At 54.4% G+C, this 17,896-nt stretch overlaps 1 protein-coding gene across 7 annotated transcripts; it reads left to right on the forward strand.

Moving 5' to 3' along the window:
• The first annotated feature begins 845 nt into the window (after positions 1 to 845).
• Ern2 (endoplasmic reticulum to nucleus signaling 2) lies at positions 846 to 17,869 on the forward strand. 7 transcript variants are annotated; one of them, XM_087208860.1, is made up of 23 exons: positions 846 to 992; positions 2,412 to 2,517; positions 2,861 to 2,894; positions 3,125 to 3,197; positions 4,194 to 4,266; positions 4,394 to 4,501; positions 4,752 to 4,853; positions 5,634 to 5,898; positions 7,010 to 7,088; positions 7,177 to 7,324; positions 7,440 to 7,561; positions 8,619 to 8,774; positions 9,018 to 9,174; positions 12,612 to 12,701; positions 14,420 to 14,504; positions 14,624 to 14,813; positions 14,886 to 14,985; positions 15,068 to 15,267; positions 16,400 to 16,547; positions 16,631 to 16,758; positions 17,226 to 17,349; positions 17,428 to 17,495; positions 17,576 to 17,869. In XM_087208860.1, the coding sequence occupies exons 1-23, from the start codon at positions 903 to 905 to the stop codon at positions 17,828 to 17,830; spliced, it is 2,901 nt and encodes a 966-aa protein (XP_087064986.1). In that variant the 5' UTR covers positions 846 to 902; the 3' UTR covers positions 17,831 to 17,869. The 7 variants fall into 7 exon arrangements, with proteins under 7 accessions (XP_087064986.1, XP_087064990.1, XP_087064988.1 ...); XM_087208862.1 differs by having other exon boundaries at positions 902 to 992; positions 9,021 to 9,174; XM_087208863.1 differs by having other exon boundaries at positions 902 to 992; positions 2,861 to 2,882.
• Positions 17,870 to 17,896: the final 27 nt, after the last annotated feature.

Below are 17,896 nucleotides of genomic sequence, written 5' to 3' on the forward strand. Positions count from 1 at the left end.
GAGGAAAACAAAAGGGTCCAGGGCACATGCAGGGTGGCATAAAGGATACAGTCTCTAGGGGGGCAAGGTCTCCAGACTGAGAGGCCGCCAGGCCGGCTGTGCTGTCCCTGGGTCCACTTGAGGACCTCGATGACAATGTCCAGATTTGGGTTGGAGATGAAAGCTATGGGCCAGCCAACAGGTCCTTGGTGACCACAGGGTGACCAGGAGGCCCATGGATGACGAAGAGAAGGCCAAGAAGGTGGCAGAGCCAGGCTGCGTGACTCTCGAGTCAGCAGGGATTTTTATAAAAGGATGAAGGAGAAACCAATGAGCCAAACTTTGCAACCAAAGCCAGTCCGACCTTCAAAGCCCTCGGCAGGCGCTCCCTAGCCCAAATCGGCAGGGGGCAGTGTGCCCAGGGCAAGGACGCCCACTCCCCCCCCCCCCGCCACTGCCTCATGTGACAGCTAAGGCCTAGGTACTGACAGGTGAAGGTTAGAAATCTGGACCTAGGAAGCCCTGTCTCTCTTGTTCCCCAGGCTTCATAGAACAGGTTATAATAGATATTTATTGGGTGAATGGCTGAAACCATCAATTGATTTCCATTTCGTAATGGCTCAGCGAAGGCCACCGGCCCGGTAGCAAAGGGTACAAGCTCTGCAGACACAAGATCTGGATTTCCACCCAGGTTCTGAGCCCGAGCTTGGCTGTGCATGAGGCTGCGGAGAGAAAGAGGCAGTGGCCAAGCCACGGTGCGCGAGGCAAACCCCGGGCTCGACAGCTGGAGAGGCCGCGGGGCGTGGACCGAGGCAAGGGAGGGCGGGGGCCGTCTCACCTGGCCCGGCCGGGGCGGAGTCTCCTCCGCGGAGTCCGCGGGTCCCCGGAGGCCCAGCGACGCCACGCGCGCTGCCCACGGCGCCATGGCGAGCGCAGCCCGGGCCCCGAGGCCGTGGCCCCCGCTCGGGCTCCTGCTCCCGGCCGCGGCGCTGCTCGGGACGCTCGGGCCACAGGTGAGCAAGGCAGGCGGGAGCCTGCAGGGCGGGCGGCCGGGAGGAGGGGCGCGGCCTCAACGCCTCTGGGATCCTGGCGTCCTTTAGTCGGGATCAGTTTAGGACCCTTGGCTGAGAAACGCCAGTTTTACACTCTCAAACGCTTCCCAGCGCGACCCGCCCGCCCGTGACTGGACCCCAGGGTCGGAGCCTCCGGTGTTGGGCTCTGGCACGACCCTGCTGGGCGCCAGGCAGCCCGGTCCTTCAGAAATGCTGCCTGCAGGCCCAGGTGGCGGCGTCCAGAATCCCGTGTGGAGCCTGAGGCCCCGGGGCTACAGAGTTGGGCACCTCCACCCTCTTCCCAGCTTGGGCCCCCTGTAGTCGCCAAGCGATAACGAAGCCCGGTGAGGCCAGATCTGGTGTTTCCAGAAAAATTAGAAAGGAGGACAATTTGAAAATCTGGGGGCCGGGGATGTAGCTCAGTGGTGCCACGCCTCCCTGCCAAGCACAAGGTCCTGAGTTCGATCCCCAGTACCAGAAAGAAAGAAAGTCTGGGTTTTTAAAAAGTGAAACCTTCCAATAAAATCAGGAGCTAATTAACAAATTTGTAAACACTGTTTTGGTCAGACAAAAACCAGTTGTAGGCAGCTTGGTCTGTGGCCTCATCGCTAGACCATTCTTCCTGCCGGTTTACAGGTGGCAAGTGAAGTTCAGAAAAGAGAGGGGCCGGAGGGAAATTCCCTCGCTCTCCACCAAACACCACTGGCTTGGCCTCAAACCTGAGGGTCCTAAAGCAAGATGTGGCCTTTGTGGGGTGCGGCCGGGCCACCCGGATGTTAGGGTTCCTGCTGGGAGCCTAGCCTCACCCTGTTTGCTTAAGGAGGGCTGCAGCAGGTGAGCTGGCCCAGCAGGAGCCGGATGTAGGGTGGCTCAGACCCTCCTCCCTCGGCCACCCCCAGCTGTGGCTCAGGGGACCTACTTGAGCTGGCACCAAAAGCAGCTGGGCCAGTTTGGGAAGGCAGAAAAGGTCATCCCCAAAGAGGCAGACATGCCGCAAAGGAGAAAGCCTTGTGCTGGAGCTGAGCGATGGTGGTTCAAGTCCCGGTTGTACCATTTACAGTCCGAGGGGCTGTAGGCCAGTTCTGTGATCTTCCTGAGCCTCAGTCTTCCTAGTTCCAATATCACAGGGAGGCTGGAAGGTCAGTGAAGCCTTTTTGTAAAAACCTTTGGGGGGAAGGAAAGGAATTGAGGCGTGAAGGAAGGGAGTGGGGTGGTGGGGAAGATCAGGAGGTGGTGGGGAGCCAGCTGCTTCTCCAGTTACCCATCTTTCCCTTCTGTGTCCCCTCCTGGAGAAGAGGAGTCACGCCAGCCCTGCTTGGGTAGGAGAGAGGGGTGGCTCCGCCTGGAAATTGCCGAGAATCTGACACTTTCCCAGCGCAGGTCCAGACTTTCAGGCCCGAGAGCCTCCTGCTGGTGTCCACCCTGGATGGAAGTCTCCATGCTGTGAGCAAGCAGACCGGGGACTTGAAGTGGACACTGAAGGATGGTGAGAAGGGGTGGGGTGGCCATTTCTCTCCATTGGGCCCCTCTTTGAAGGGGAGACAGTTTGCACATGGAGAATAAGAATGTGGGCAATAGACTCCAATGAGCCACTTACTAGCCGTGTGGACTTGGGAAATTCACTTCGCCTCTCTGAGGCTCCAAATCCTCACCTATATCACGGGGCAAAGGGTAATGACCCTACCTGACAGAGTCCCTGGGAGGATGACCGTGTGCGCTGTTAAACAATGAGCTCAGTGTCGGGCACGCAGCAAGAACTCAGTGACTTGTGGGCCTTGCTCTTCACTGCGGCCAGAGGGGACTCATGCTTCATGCTTATGTCCCTGCAGATCCCACCATCCAAGGACCAATGTACGTCACCGAGTAAGTGAGCCTGGGGTCTTCCAGGAAGGGGATGCTGGGAGATGGGAGCCATCCTTATCTGGAGGCTTGGGGGAGGGGACATGGTGGAAGTAAGAGAGGAGAATTGGGTCTGGGTGTGATTTGGGGGAGCATCTTGGAGCCCCAAGGTCTCTCCCACAAGGATGGCCCCCGGATAGAGGAGAAGTTGGAGGCAATGCACCCAACCTTCTGTTTTCCTCTCCGCTCCACAGAACAGCCTTTCTCTCAGACCCAGCTGATGGCAGCCTGTACATCTTGGGGGCCCAGAAGCAACAGGGCTTAATGGTGTGTTTCCTACAGTGTCTGGGGATGGATGAGGAGCCGGCCTCCATCTACAGGAAGCCGAGGGGTGGAGGGCAGTGTGGTCCAAATGTGGGTGTCTCGGAGGATATGAGTCAGAGCTCTGAGCTTTATGGGATAGCAAGGTGGCTGGCTGCGTCTGCAGAGAAGACTCTAGGACTTAGGGTATCAAGGAGCTTCTCCAAACCCTGGGCATTTTCAAGGGACAGCGATGTATCAGTTAGCTTTTACTAAATAACAAGTTGCCCCCCAAAGACTTGGAAGCCATGCAACTCAACATCTGGTGGGATGACTAAGCTCAGCAGGGTAACTCTTCTGCGGTCCTCAGTTGGTGGCTTACGCTCCTGCGGTCGGCCACTGGTCACAAGGACAGCTCTGATTCTGCAAGTTGCTCCGGGCTTGGCTGGCAATGGGGCTTCCATCCCCTGGTCTCACCCTGGGCCCCAAACTCGACAGGAAGCCAGACGGCAGGGCTCCCACTTACATAATCCAGACAAATCCAACTCCAGGGAGAGAATCAGTCTAACTCCAGGACAGAGAAGGGTGGAGGGCGGCTCTCCACTCATCAAGACTGGATCAGGGTCTCCTTCACCCTGGCACAGCTCCTTAACCTCTCTGAGTCTTTTGTGGACATTGGCAGTTTTGAAATCTCTGTGTGTGTGTTTGACAGAGGCTGTCAGGCAGGGATCAAGTGGATGTGTGACAGCTTGGCACTGAGTGTGGGATTTTCTGCCGTTCACAGAGAGGCTCGATGGTTAAGGATGCTGGTTCCAAAGCCTGTGTACCTGGATTCGAAACTTGGCTCTGCCACGTGCTGGCTATGTGACATTAGCCAATGCACTCAGTCTCCCTAAGCTCTAGTTTCCTCACCTGGAAAGCAGAAACGATAATAATAGTGCCTAATGAAGAGGTGAGCCTTCACACAGTGAGTGCCATGTGTGTTCTTACTTTTCTTACTCCTTTCTGAACCTTTTCCTTTAGAAACTGCCATTTACCATCCCAGAGCTGGTTCACACCTCTCCCTGCCGCAGCTCCGATGGGGTATTCTACACAGGTGAGCATCTCTCCAGCCTGAGGCAGCCAAGGGTAGCCAACAAGGATGGGGCCTGGGTTGTGAGAGGCCAGCCCGGCACAGGAGCACAGGATGCACGCCCTCTCCCAAGCCAGCTCCATTTCCGCAGGCCGGAAGCAGGATACCTGGTTTGTAGTAGATCCCGAGTCAGGGGAGACTCAGATGACACTGACCACAGAGGGGCTGTCTGCCCCCCGCCTCTACATCGGCCGAACACGTGAGTCCAGCCGCAGCTGCCCCTCCTGCTGGGAAGCATCCCTTTTGCTCTGCCCAGACCTGGCCGTTGCTATCCATATCGAATCAGGCCAATCAATCTATCAGGCATCAACAAACACTTTACTGAGCACTGAATGAAGAGCTGGGGGTACAGGCCTGGTCTCTGCCACCCCATAAAATGAACAGCCCCTGGGTGGGGTGAGGAAAGCATCACGTGAGCATTCCGGTGACCTTGCTTCTGGGATCCCCAGAGTACACGGTCACCATGCAAGACCCAAAAACCCCAGCCCAGCGCCGGAACACCACATACCGCCGCTTCTCAGCACTCCCCTCAGACGGCTCACCTGGGAAATGTGAGTGCCACCTTCCTCCGGCCCCACCGTGGAGCAAGATACCAAATGCAGGGAGCCCTGAGTGGCACCCATAGCCAAGTCCCCTTCCAAGCTGTCTAACCCCTACACCCCAAATGACACACTCCTGACAGATGACCCCAAGTGACCCCCAAAATCCAGGCTCCCCGTCATTTCCCTGAGCAATGCCTCACCACCCTAACCCCTCCATGCTTCAGTGACTCCAGCGAGGTAGCCTTAGGTGACTCCCATATCCTGTGACCCTAAGCAACCCTTACATGGTGAGTGACCTGCACAGCTGACCCTGAGGACCTCGTCCCATACTGACGCCCGACCATCCCCCTGGCATTATGCCCCTCCTACCCAGCCACCTGGGTGCCTGGCGAGTGCCCCTGGCAGAAAACCCCCAAATCCTGACTCTGCCGTTCTGCATGAGACCTCACTCAGGTAACCCAGATGCTTTACAAATGACACTCCAGGGCCCCAAACTGGCCACGCTCCAAGTGACCCCATGTGACTCACATGGCCACTCCGGTGCCCTACCCTGGGTGAACATCCATCTTCCCATGACCACAGCCACGTCCTTCGGTCTGACCCACACGAGGCTGAGTCATCTGTGGGTGACCCTGACGGGTCCCACATGCTTCAAGCGACCCCATGACCTCTGACTGACTTTCCTTTGGCCCCACCTGACCCCCATACACCTGCATGACCTTCCGCAAAGATGCTCCCAGGTGCCTCCCGTGAGCTCTCTGCTGCCTCCCCCGCTGTCTCTCCTGGCAGATGTGAGCTACTTGGCATCCTGCGGGATGGGCCTGCTGCTGAGCGTGGACCCGGGAAGCGGGGCGGTTCTGTGGACACAGGACCTGGGCATGCCTGTGACAGGTGTCTACACCTGGCACCAGGACAGCCTGCGCCAGCTGCCTCATCTCACGCTGGCTCGGGACACCTTGCATTTCCTCGCTCTCCGCTGGGGCCACATCCGCCTGCCTGCCTTAGGCTCCCAGGACACAGCCACTTACTGCTCTGCTTCAGACACCCAGCTCCTGTAAGTGTCCCTTGCTGGAGCCCAGGGAGGGAGCTCTTTGAGGCTGTCAGTGGAGCAGAAATCTTACATTATTACTTAAAACTTTGGGGCATTTTCTCCCAGATCTAAGGAGAATCCACTGGACATTTTTAAACAAAGAGTGATTTGATCAGATTTTCACTTCAGCCAGTTCATTTGGTTTGCAATGTGAAGAATATCTGAGAGATGAAAGGGAAGCACCTTAGAAATGGTCACCTATAGAATACTGCATTCATTCAGGCAAAAGTGATACTTCGGACTAGAGTAGAAAAACTAGAGACGGAAATAAGAGGGTAACAGATATTAAGAGGGAAACTTAGCTAGAATTCGGGAGTTTGGTTGTTGTGAGAAGGAAGAGGATCCACTCAGCTTTCTAAAAGCACATGGGCATGGCCGTCCTTTGAAGTAAGGAGCACTAGAAGAGGAGGGGAACAAAACAGGAAGACAAGAAGTGATGAGTGCAGACTTAGAAAGCTGAGATCTTGAAAGAAGTCTGGGCTTGCCACCGAAATTGCGAATAGAGAGTTTGTACCAGTTATTTTTTGCAGCATAACAAAAAATCCCAAAACTTAGAACTTAAAAACAGCAAACATTTACTCTTGGTTTTTTTTTTGGTACTGGGGATCAAACTTGGAACCTTGAGCTTGCAAGGCAGACAGCGAAACCACTGAGCTAAATCCCCGGCAAACATTTTACTCTTTTTAAGATTCTGTTGGCTGGTGGGTGTTGTGAGCCAGTGATCCAGCCTGGCCTCACCCAACTCATAGTTGGCAGGCTCTTTGGCCTATGATGTGTCAAATAGGATGGTTCGTTTCTATTCAGCATGATCTCTCATCCTGTATTGGAGACTGTGCTTCCTCATAAATGGTGGCCTCAGGGTGCCACAGAGCAACACCAGATGGCAAGCCCCAGTGCCCACGCACATTTAAGATTCCGCTTGTATTTTATTTGCTGTTGATACAGTTAAAGCAAGTCACATAGCCAAGGCCAGAGGCAACATGAAATGCGATCACACAGGACACGAATATGGAGGTCACTGGAAACTCCTCACCCTCAGCACTCATCCTCTTATTGTTTTTCTTTTCCCCTTTAGGATGACACTGTATGTGGGAAAAGATGAGGCTGGCTTCTATGTCTCTAAGGCCTTGGTCCACACGGGGGTGGCCCTCGTGGTGAGAAATTGTCTCGGAATGGACTAGAAGGAGGGATGGAAGAGGAGAGGTGCCTCCTTCATCCATGGCTCCTCATCTTCTGCCACAGCCTCGTGGACTGACCCTGCCCCCCATGGATGGCCCCACCACTGATGAGGTGACACTGCAAGTCTCCGGGGAGCGAGAGGGCTCACCCAGCACTGCGGTCAGATACCCCTCAGGCAGCGTGGCCCTCCCCAGCCAGTGGCTGCTCATTGGTAAGGTCTTCCGGCTCAACTTTGAAACAGACAGAGATAAAGGAGCTATGAGCCATTTCTGAGTGGAAGACTGAGATCTTCAGCCCTCTGACTCTTTTCTATCCCTGTCCGCTAGGACACCACGAGCCACCCCCAGTGCTGCACACCACCATGCTGAGGGTCCATCCCTCCCCAGGGAGCGAGACTGCCAAGACAAGGCCTTCAGAGGGCATCCATGCTTTGGCTCCTTTCTTGGGGGTCAGTACTAGAGGGGCAGAGGGCCTGGGGGGCACCAGACAGGTGGGCAGCCCTTGGACCTTTGCCTAAAGCTCCTGGAAGTACTATTTCATGGAGTGTCAGTTGACCTCATGTAGTTTCCCATAAGACAAATATTGTGTTGTTACTGCCGGAAGTGTTAGAAGTGTTTAAGAGATATCATGAAGCATGGTTCACGGTTTTTTCTTTATTCTTCCTCAGTGTAAACATTGTAAAATACTGTGTTCATCAAGTGAGAAATTGAAAACCGAAAAAATATAAAATCACGTTCTCCTGGGAGAAGGTTGGATAAGAAGCATTAATAAGTAGTTCAAGGTCAGAAGGAAGAGCTGAATTGGAGCAATAATTTTCAAATCTAGCTGTGCATGAGAATCACCTAAGACACAAAATTCCTGTCTCTGGAGGTGGAGATGTATATTTTTAGTAACACCTTATGAATATTTGTTTACTTTGCAGTACTGGGGATTGAACCCAGGACCTTTACGATGAGCTACATCCCCAGCATTTTTATGTTTTTATTTTGTGGTACTGGGGATTGAACCCTGAGTCCTTCCCCTGAGCTATATCTCAAGCCCTTTTTCATTCTGTTTTTGTTTTTAATTTTTGAGACGGGGTTTTGCTAAGTCACTGTTACCCAGGCAGGGCTTGAACTTACAATTCTCCTGCCTCAGCCTACCAGAGTGCTGGAATTACCAGCATATACCACCTCACCCAGATAGGTCAGTAATTTTTTTTTTTTTGTACCGGGGATCGAACTCGGGTCCTTTCGATTGCAAGGCAGGCAGCAGAACCACTGAGCTAAATCCCCAGCCCAATTGTATTTCTTTTTTAATGATTATCAAGGAGATACTGATCACCTGCTAGGTTCGGCAAATCACTTTCAGGCCACCATGTCGTTTCAGCACCACGGAGAGTGCCACCTCTCCCACTATACCCAGACCACTTGCTGCCCCTTCTTTGGCTAAGCCTTAGCGAGGGAGAAGGGTTGGGGGTTCCACGGCGGGTGGCGTACCAAGAGTGAGAGCCTCTTTGTCCTCAGGTCCTGAGCCTGAGCCAGGAGGGACCTTGGGACCCAGAGCTGCATCCTGAAGAGAAAATTCCAGTCTCTTCTCCAAGGCTGGGATACCAAGACCTGCTGGCAGCTGTCCTCACTGCGCTCCTCCTGGGAGGCTGGATTCTCTTCCTCATGAGGCAGGTGAGCCGTCACCTTGACCTCAGCTCCATCTTAGGGCTTTCCTACAGAGCTCTGCTCCTGCTCTCTCATACGGTGCAGGAGCTCTCTCATCACCCTGCTCCAGCTGCCCACTGGCTTCCTCCCAGAATGTCCCTGAGCCCCTGTCCCTGTGCGTGCTAAGCCCCTACTCCAGTGCAAGGCCATCGCAGACACGGCAGCCTGGCTGGGGCTAAGCTCTCTTAAGCTCTCCCTTCTCAACAACAGCAGCTGGTGGAGAAGGAGCAGCAGATTTCCCAGGCACCTGCAGGCCCTCCTGACGCCTCACAGGACACTCAGGCCCAGGCCTCTGAGGCCACCTCACAGGGCCAGAAGAGGCTTCAGAGCCCCTCAGAACAAGCCTTGCCATCCTCTGACCCTGAAGGTGAGTCAGCAAGTCAAGGTCAAAAAGGGGTCAGAGGAAAGGAGGGGCGGGTTTAACCTAATTGCAGTCAGTTTATTAGGAGCCACCATCATGGGTTGCTGAGCCGAAATAAGATAAGAGGGTGTTTTGATGGTGTTGTAGAGTTGAGCACTCTATTTTTTTTTTTGAGACAGGGTCTCACAATATAGTTCAGGCTGGCCTTGACTTCACTATGTGGCCCAGGATAGCCTCAAACTCACAGTGATCCTCCTGCTTCAGCTTCCCAAGTGCTGAAATTACAGGTGTGGGTAACCATGCTTGATCAGTTGAGCACTCTAGAAGTGTCTTCTCTCACTGCTTTATTGTTGTTATTCTCAAGGACTCTGGATGTAGGAAGAATTGGGCGTAGATTGAACTCAACTATTTTTTAACTTTGACAAGTTACTGAACTTCTGAACTTCAGTTTTCTCATCCGTAAATGGGAATAATAACATCCATCACCTCAGTGGGAGAGGTTACCATCACCATCATCAAATCAAACCTAGGTGATGTTATTGGAACTTATGTTGCAATAATATCGTATTCAGTTAAAATAAGAGTAAATTTCCGGGCCCAGGATTTGGCTCAGTGATTTCACTGCCTGCTGCGCAAATGGAAGGATCTGGGTTCGATCCCTGGCACCAAAAAAAAAAAGTAAATTTTCTAGCTAAAATTGTTTAAATCTGTCCTCTTTCCTCACCTTAGTCCTGCCCAGCACCGTCTGGTGCCCAGCGGATGCTCCCGGGGCCTGTGGGCCTGGGTCAGGGAGCCTGGGCTCCTGTTCCTAGGCTCTGGCGGGGCCTTGCTGCTGGTCTCCGTGTAGACAGGAGCTGGCGCCTCCTGGTTGCTGCCTCGCCCACTTCCGCACACCGTGGCCCCTGCTGTCGGCGCCTGGCTTGATGCTTCAGTACTGCCCCTGTGCTCACCTGGGTCTCTGCCAGGCCTCTGCTAAGAGGAAAATGGCTCCCTGCCTTGCGGTATTTTTTGCTTTGCTTTGCTTTGCTTTGCTTTGTTTGTTCCGATGGGGTCAAACCTGGGCCTTTGCACATGCAGAGCTCGCATTGCACCCCGAACCACATCCCCCAAACCAAGGTCAGGTCCCGGGGGCAGGGTGTACAGCAGAGCTGCCTGGGCCCCAGGGTGTTGTAGTTCCTGTCATTCTACTGGCTCACAATGGGTCCAACCAACACGCACTCCCAGGACACTCCAAACTCACTGCTCTGGACCTTTTGCCTCTGGACTGGACTCTGCTAGCTCCACCACAGACAAGCCAGGGTTGTCCAGCTTTTCCCACGGTGATTTTTGTCAGTGAGTGACCTAGTTCCTTCTTGCCATTTTCCTTTGGTTGCCCCAACCCTTTCAATTCTCTAGACCCCAGTCATTGATGGGATGGGAATTCTTTCCCCAGGAGTCTCTTCAATTCCGTCTAAATCAGTAGGTAGTAATCTCTCTGGACAGGGATGTAGCTCAGTGGCATAGTGCCTGCCTGGCAAATGCAAGGCCCTGAGTTCAATTCCCGGTGTGGAAAGAAAAGCATAATAATTCTCTGGAAGCCAGGTGTGGTGGTGCACATCTGTGATCTCAGTACTCTGGAGACTGAAGCAGGAGGATCACAAGTTTGAGCCCAGCCTGGGCAACTTAGTGACTTAGCAAGGACTTGTTTCAAAATACAAAAGGGGCTAGGGATCCACACAGAGGTCCTGCATTCAATGCCCACCACCACACACACATACACACATACACCCTATGGAAGTTAGGAAGGAGGAGAAAAAGAGACCCTTGAATCCCAGATCTAGCTCAGCCAAGACACCTTGTTTTATAAAATACCAAAAATTCTTTATCCTCTATAGGAAAAGGGTGATGTCAATGTTTGGGGATGAGAAAAAATAAGAAAGTAAAACAGATTGTCCCAGACAGAGCCTGATAGCTTTTTATTAAACTCAGTGGGGAAAAAAAAAAACTGTAGGCCAAACCTAGAGAGACAAGACAGGCAAGTATGATGAGGAGTGATAAAGACCATGAAGTGGGGGTGGGAGTCTGTGGAAACACAGCATGGGGTGTCAGGTAAAAAGGCCGAAGACCAGACCAGGCCACAACAAGCCTTTATTAGGGGAATAGATCTGCCGGGCTGTCTCTGAACAAAGGAGAGACAAAAGCAATATGGCCGGGGCAGGGAGAGTCTTTTATAGAGACTGGGGTAGGGTTTGTAGGGGCTGAGGCAGGGTTGAGTGAGGTAGTGACTCGGGAATGGAGGAGCCGGTGACATCATTAGGTGGTAGGAGGTGAGCGAGTATTAGGTTACTCTCTAGGCGGGAACAGGGGCATGCTGGGAAGAAGGGTTTATTTGGTGGGAGCAGACATCTTGGCGTGACGTCACACAGGGGAGGGGGCAAGGCACCATAGGAAGAGGGCAGCTACTATACACCACTGAGGTAGTGGGAGACCTATCATGGGGGAGCAGTCTTGGAAAACAGAAAGTGATGTGTAAGCTGAGAGCCACCCCAAGTGTGCAGGCAAGAGTGGGGCACAAATGAAAACTCAGGGATGAAAGGAAGCAGGACACATGTTCTGGAAATGAATGTAGGGTTGCTCTAGGGGAGCTAGTAAACAAATGGATAGGAAGTGGATGAAGTAAACAAATGGAGAGGAAGTGTAGGAGAGCAATTGGGAGTGGTAGGGACTGTGGCTAAATGGGGAGCAGCTGCCCTGTAGTTTCCTGCAGTGGCTGTGCCTGTCTTGCCCCTCCTGTGGCCCCTTGGCACAATGCAAGCTCAGTGAGTACCTGTTTAATTGGCAACTGAACACTGGACATTCTACAGCAGCGCTTCTCATAAGCAGATCTGGAAGGAGCATGTGGCGAGTGGGTGCGAGGGACAGGCAGAGTTACAGTGAAGCCCAGATTTGTCGGTCTCATCATTTGGAGTCCAGAGCACCAAAATCTTGATTTAGCCTTGGGAAAGTCAGAATGTGGCTAATGGCAAAAAAGCTCTCAAGAACCAGGTCACATCAGCGCCTATGCAGCCTGTTATAGTCCTCAGACATCTGGCTGGAGAAATCTACAGTGAGCCCCATCCTCCTCTCCTTTAACTTACACAAATTTATCTACATGCACTTGGTTGGGCATCTTTCAGGACTGCTGACTGCACTGAATGTTTCTTTTTTTTTTTTTTTTTTTGGTACCGGGGATCGAACTCGGGTCCTTGCACTTGTGCAGCAGGCAGCAAAACCACTGAGCTAAATCCCTGGCCCATGCACTGAATGTTTAATGGCAAATGGACACAATCAATCCTGAACCAGAGTATGCATTTATACAGTGCCTCTTGTGTACCAGACACTGTTCTGGACACTGTGCACGTATGAACTCATACGATATTCACAACAATCCTGTAAGGTGGGCTCTGATTATGCCTCTCTTACAGGAGAGGAGATGAAGATGGAAAGACTTACTGATGCCTCCCCTTCCAGCCAGGCTCCCAAAGCTAAGAGGCAGCTCCAAGAGTCACATGCAGGTAGCTGGCTCCTACAATGGGCTGCTGCCTGTTTGAATGCTGGAAAACACCTATTAAAGAATGTGACTGACTCTAAGCATTTCCCGGCCTCCATAAGAGCAGCAGCCAAGTGTGTTGTGTACTCGGGATTTCCAAAGTGATTCTGAATGCACTTATCTCCTGCATTTGCTACCTCTCCATTATCATGATGCAGAAGGCTGACAAGCAGCTGTGTGTGCAGACTGAGCCTCCCCAGCTCATTCTCTGCATTTGAGGCCTTCAAAGCCATAAGGCTGGCCTCTATCTAATGTGCAGCTGAGTATTTAACCCAGCAACTACTTAGCCAGTGTTTACCCCACACCCAGGGTGTAGAGAACAGGGAAGGGAGGCACACATAGAATGGAAACCCAGCAGAACCAAGTAAGTGGTACAGAGACAGGCTGGAAAGGTGGCCTTCACTGGGAGTCAGATAGGCAGGATTTATTCCAGTAGGCTTTCAGATAGCTCTGTCCCTGCTGAACTGCCAGACAGTGTTGTGATGCCCACCCACACACACACACACACACACACACACACACACACACACACTCCAAGACACCAGTATCTACCAGTTTAGATCACGGTCTGCACCTTGCGCATAGTGAGAGTGAATGTTTAAGCAAATAATCCAGAGCACCACCAAGGCATGGCTGGGTGTTTTTCCCGAATTTCTCATCCTGATTCTCATTTACTTTTCCACTTTTCCTAGAGGCGATGGTACAGAGCAAAGCTAGCAGCTCTTCCTTAGTAGAACAATCTCAGAACCCCAGCACTGCCCAGCTCTAGGGGCACCATATACATGAGGCTGCATGTGGTGCCCCGGAGCTGAGCAGGGCACTGCCTGGGTCTGAGGGAGAAGTCTCCACAGGCTGCTGAAAGGGAAGAGCAGTAACTGCCAACAAAGCACCTTGCCCACCTGAGCTAACCCAGCCCGTCTTAACGGGAAGTTAAGGGCTCCAGGGGCTGCTTCCACCTCAATCAATTCCGCCTGGGGCCCACTGCTTCTCCGTCTTTCTGTGACTGTGCTCACTCTTCGTCTTTCTGCTGCTGAAATTCACCCTCCTGTTTGACACGAATGCGACACCATTTAAAAAGATTCAGTTAGAACTCATACTGGGATAGTGACAGAGGAAACAGAGGGAAAACAGGACAGAAGATACCAAAAAGATTATTGCAAACCTTACCCATCTCCTCTTTCCACATGTTCTTTGAGGAGGAGGGGCAGCACTGGGGACCAAACTGGGGCCTTCAAACTGAGCCACTTCCCAATCCTTTTGTATTTTTGGAGACAGGGTCTCGTTAACTTCCCAGATGGCCTTGAACTTATGATCCTCCTGCCTCAGCCTCCCAAGCAGCAGGACTACAGGCGTGTACCTCCGCACCTGGCTCCATGTATTCAATGTTCATATTAATACCGTGCGACACTATTAGCAGGGGCCTTGCTTTACAAATGAGAAAACGAAAGGACAGTGTTAAGTCACTTACCTAAGTGCTCACAGCCGGCGGTGGCCCCTGGACTGGGCTTTGGGCCCCTGCTCTCAGGGCTGCAGCAGGCTGAGTGTGGGAAGGGTGGGAGTCTGTTGGAAGGTCAAGGTGGCGGGGTGGATCTGGCCTGGGTTGGGTGTGGAGAGGTGGGCAGAGGAGGGCGACTGTGGGCAGCCAGCAGAGGCTCCCTGAGATACCACCCTCCCCTCTCCTAGCCGAGCGGCTCACCGTAGTGGGGAAGATTTCCTTCAACCCCAAGGATGTGCTGGGACGCGGGGCAGGTGGCACTTTCGTTTTCCGGTGAGTGCAGCCTTTCTGGCCGCTACCCCTTGGAGAGGATTCTCCAGATCCCGTGCACATCTGTTCCACCTCTCCCTTTATCTGCCCTCTCTGAACCCGTCCTCCCTGGCACCTCTCAGGGGACAGTTTGAGGGGCGGGCAGTGGCTGTCAAGCGGCTCCTCAGGGAGTGCTTTGGCCTGGTTCGGCGGGAGGTGCAGCTACTGCAGGAGTCTGACCGGCACCCCAACGTACTCCGCTACTTCTGCACCGAGCGGGGCCCCCAATTCCACTACATCGCCCTGGAGCTCTGCCAGGCCTCCTTGCAGGAGGTGAGTTGGGAGCTCAGGGAGGCAGGGAGGCCCTGGGCTGCAGGCTGACACTTTGCCTTCGCTGCTGCTCAGTATGTGGAGAACCTTGACCCGGACCGCTGGGGTTTGGATCCCAAGATGGTGCTGCAGCAGCTGACATCCGGCCTGGCCCACCTGCACTCCTTACACATAGGTACCTAGTGGCCCGGCCTCCTGTCCTGTCCTCACCCCTGCCTCCCCATCAGCAGTCAGCTCCCTCTGCCCCTCTCCAACAGTGCACCGCGACCTGAAGCCAGGCAACATTCTCATCGCTGGGCCAGACAGCCAGGGCCGTGGCAGGGTGGTCCTCTCAGACTTTGGCCTCTGCAAGAAGCTGCCTGCCGGCCGCTGCAGCTTCAGCCTCCACTCGGGCATCCCGGGCACCGAAGGCTGGATGGCGCCTGAGCTCCTGCAACTCCATCCCCTAGACAGCCCTGTGAGTCTGCCCATGCACCCGAGGCCCTGGCCACCTCCTTGTCCCAGTCCCTTCCCGATGCAGCTGCACATCTCTAGCTGCCTGGGGGAGCCATTCCCACAAGCCTGCATCTCTTCAACTGGAGAGAGGGCGTCATCTATCCCTTCCGATCCAGAGCAGTGGCTCTCACTTGGGTACCGTTTTCCTACCCAGGGGACACTAGGCAATGTCTGGAGGCATCTTTGGTGTCTTGAGTGTCTCTGGTCTCTAGCAGGTGGACAGCAGGCATGCAGCTACAGTGCCCGGGACAGTTATCTGGCCCCTAAGTCAGAAGGGCCAAAGAAACCCTAAACTAGAACTCAGTCCTCACTGTGACTTATAGCCACTGGGGAACTCAAAAGAAAGCAAACCAAAAATGCCAGGTCAACGTGGTGGCTCTTACCCAAGGTGGAGCTGGGTCAGGGTGGAGAACCACGGATATGGGTTTCTAGAGAGCATCAGCTAAAATGAGTAATGTAGTGGAAGTGGAGCATCTGACCCTCTTGGACACTTGGGTTTGGGACCCCATGATTGTAGACTTTATGGTCCTAGTGTATGGTGCAAGTCGAGGTCACCAGCATAGGTGACAGCAGCACAAAAGGGAGTCACCAGGCAGAGCCACTCCCACTCCTAAAGTCAAAAGCAAGCTCCAAGTGGTGGCTTGGAGACTCGAGGACCCAAGGACTAAATGCAGGGCTGCCAGGGCCCACACAGTTGACTATTCTAATTAGCAAACAGTGGGCGATTCCCACATAAAAATCTGAATTCCTGGATTTTCTTGGAGAAATCAGCTCTGTCATCCTGGCAGAGTCCCCTGGTGCCAACCACCTGGAGCTAAGCATCAGTAGTCCTCACCCACTGCCTTGTGCCCAGCCGGCTTCATTCAGTTATGCCACCTGCGTGCTCTCCAGGAGCAGCTGGGACCCAAACCAGAACCTCAGCAGGTGCAAAGGTGGAGTGAAAAGCATGGCACAGTCGGGGTGGGATCGAGAGCCAAGAGATGATACCCAGGAAGAGACCGAGTTCTAGGCTGAACCAGCCCCAGGCTGCCTCATCGGCCCGGGAGCATTGTGCCAAACCACCTTCCTCTTCCTTACCCCGGTCGCCGCCCCAGACCAGTGCTGTGGACATTTTCTCTGCGGGCTGTGTGTTCTATTATGTGCTGTCGAGCGGCGGCCACCCCTTCGGGGAGAGTCTCTATCGCCAGGCCAACATCCTCGAAGGCACTCCCTGTCTGGCCCATCTGGAGGAAGAGGCCCATGGTGAGACTTGGACCCCAGGGAGGGAGGGAGGGAGGTGTGAGGCCAGGCAGGACTGAACCATCGCTCCCCTTCTGAACCTCCAGACAAGGTGGTGGCCCGGGACCTGGTGGAAGCCATGCTGAGCCCGCTGCCACAGGCCCGCCCCTCCGCCTGCCAGGTGTTGGCCCACCCCCTCTTCTGGAGCAGGGCCAAGCAGCTCCAGTTCTTCCAGGTCAGTGGGAAATCGCAAGAATGATCCCCAAAAACCCAAGCTTAGGTCTGAGCAACAAGGAGGCAGTCGGCGTGGCTGGGGGAACACAGGCGTGACTACCTGGTCCCGGCAGCCTGGCTCCCTACCTAAGCCAGGCGAGTCTGACTCATCTGCATGTTGGCACTCTGGGGTCCACACATTTCCAGCTCTCCTGGCCCCAGCTCCCTCCCGTATGGGAGGACACCTGCTCCTTCCTCTCAAGTTGCGGCTCATGCCGGGCCTGTGCCCCACACTCCATCCCAGTTGTTGCCTCTGGGAGTGCGTCCCCTCTGCTGATGGAGGAGCAGTGGCTGCCTCTTGCGGGGGTCGTGACTATCACACAGGCCCAGCAGAGAAGTCACACATCCACGAGGCTTCTGGTGCATCTGACCCCCAAGCCACACCATACACTGCTGGTCTTGAGGCTTAGGAGCCCTGTGCGGTCCTAGGATGTCAGCGACTGGCTGGAGAAGGAGTCTGAGCAGGGTCCCCTGGTGATGGCTCTGGAGGCGGAAGGCCGCAAGGTGGTCCGGGACAACTGGCACCAGCACATCTCCATGCCACTGCAGACAGGTACAGGCCACTTGGTGGGCCAGGGGGCTGAGGGGAGCTCCGAAGGGACAGCTCTGCAGCCCACCTCTCTGCCCACAGATCTGAGAAGGTTCCGGTCATACAGGGGGACTTCGGTGAGGGACCTGCTCCGTGCCATGCGGAATAAGGTGTGTTCCAGGGTCTAGGTGGGGCTGCACTGGGAGCCCGGCCACAGCTGAGACTGGCCGCCCGCTCTCCCCACTCCCAGAAGCACCACTACAGAGAGCTTCCAGCCGAGCTGCGGCAGGCGCTAGGCCATGTTCCGGACAGCTTCGTCCAGTACTTCACGTGTCGCTTCCCGCGGCTGCTCCTCCACACTCATCGCACCATGAGGAGCTGCGCCTCCGAGAGCCTCTTCCTGCCCTACTACCCGCCAGCCTGTGAGCCCAGGGGGCTCTGGCGGGGAGCTGAGGCCACCAGAGGCCTCCACTCCAGCCAGCCCAGAAGCTGGGCCTATGGCTGAGGCTGGCCTGGCGTAAGGAAGACCGGCAGAGGCCTGGCGGGCTGTGGCTGCAGCCCCAGCACCCTC

The sequence above is a fragment of the Heterocephalus glaber genome, unplaced genomic scaffold (genome assembly GCF_053883595.1).
Source record: "Heterocephalus glaber isolate CG9 unplaced genomic scaffold, H.glaber_assembly_v1.0 deba00000943, whole genome shotgun sequence".
In the NCBI taxonomy this organism is placed as follows: Eukaryota; Metazoa; Chordata; class Mammalia; order Rodentia; family Bathyergidae; genus Heterocephalus; species Heterocephalus glaber.

What these genes read in the sequence shown, in the direction of transcription:
- Ern2 (XM_087208860.1), top strand. Translation starts at nt 903, where the DNA reads ATGGCGAGCGCAGCCCGGGCCCCGAGGCCGTGGCCCCCGCTCGGGCTC. An exon ending in AGACGGCTCACCTGGGAAAT is followed by an intron (nt 4,854 to 5,633) that starts GTGAGTGCCACC and finishes CTCTCCTGGCAG; the next exon opens with ATGTGAGCTACTTGGCATCC. An exon ending in GCCATCCTCTGACCCTGAAG is followed by an intron (nt 9,175 to 12,611) that starts GTGAGTCAGCAA and finishes CCTCTCTTACAG; the next exon opens with GAGAGGAGATGAAGATGGAA.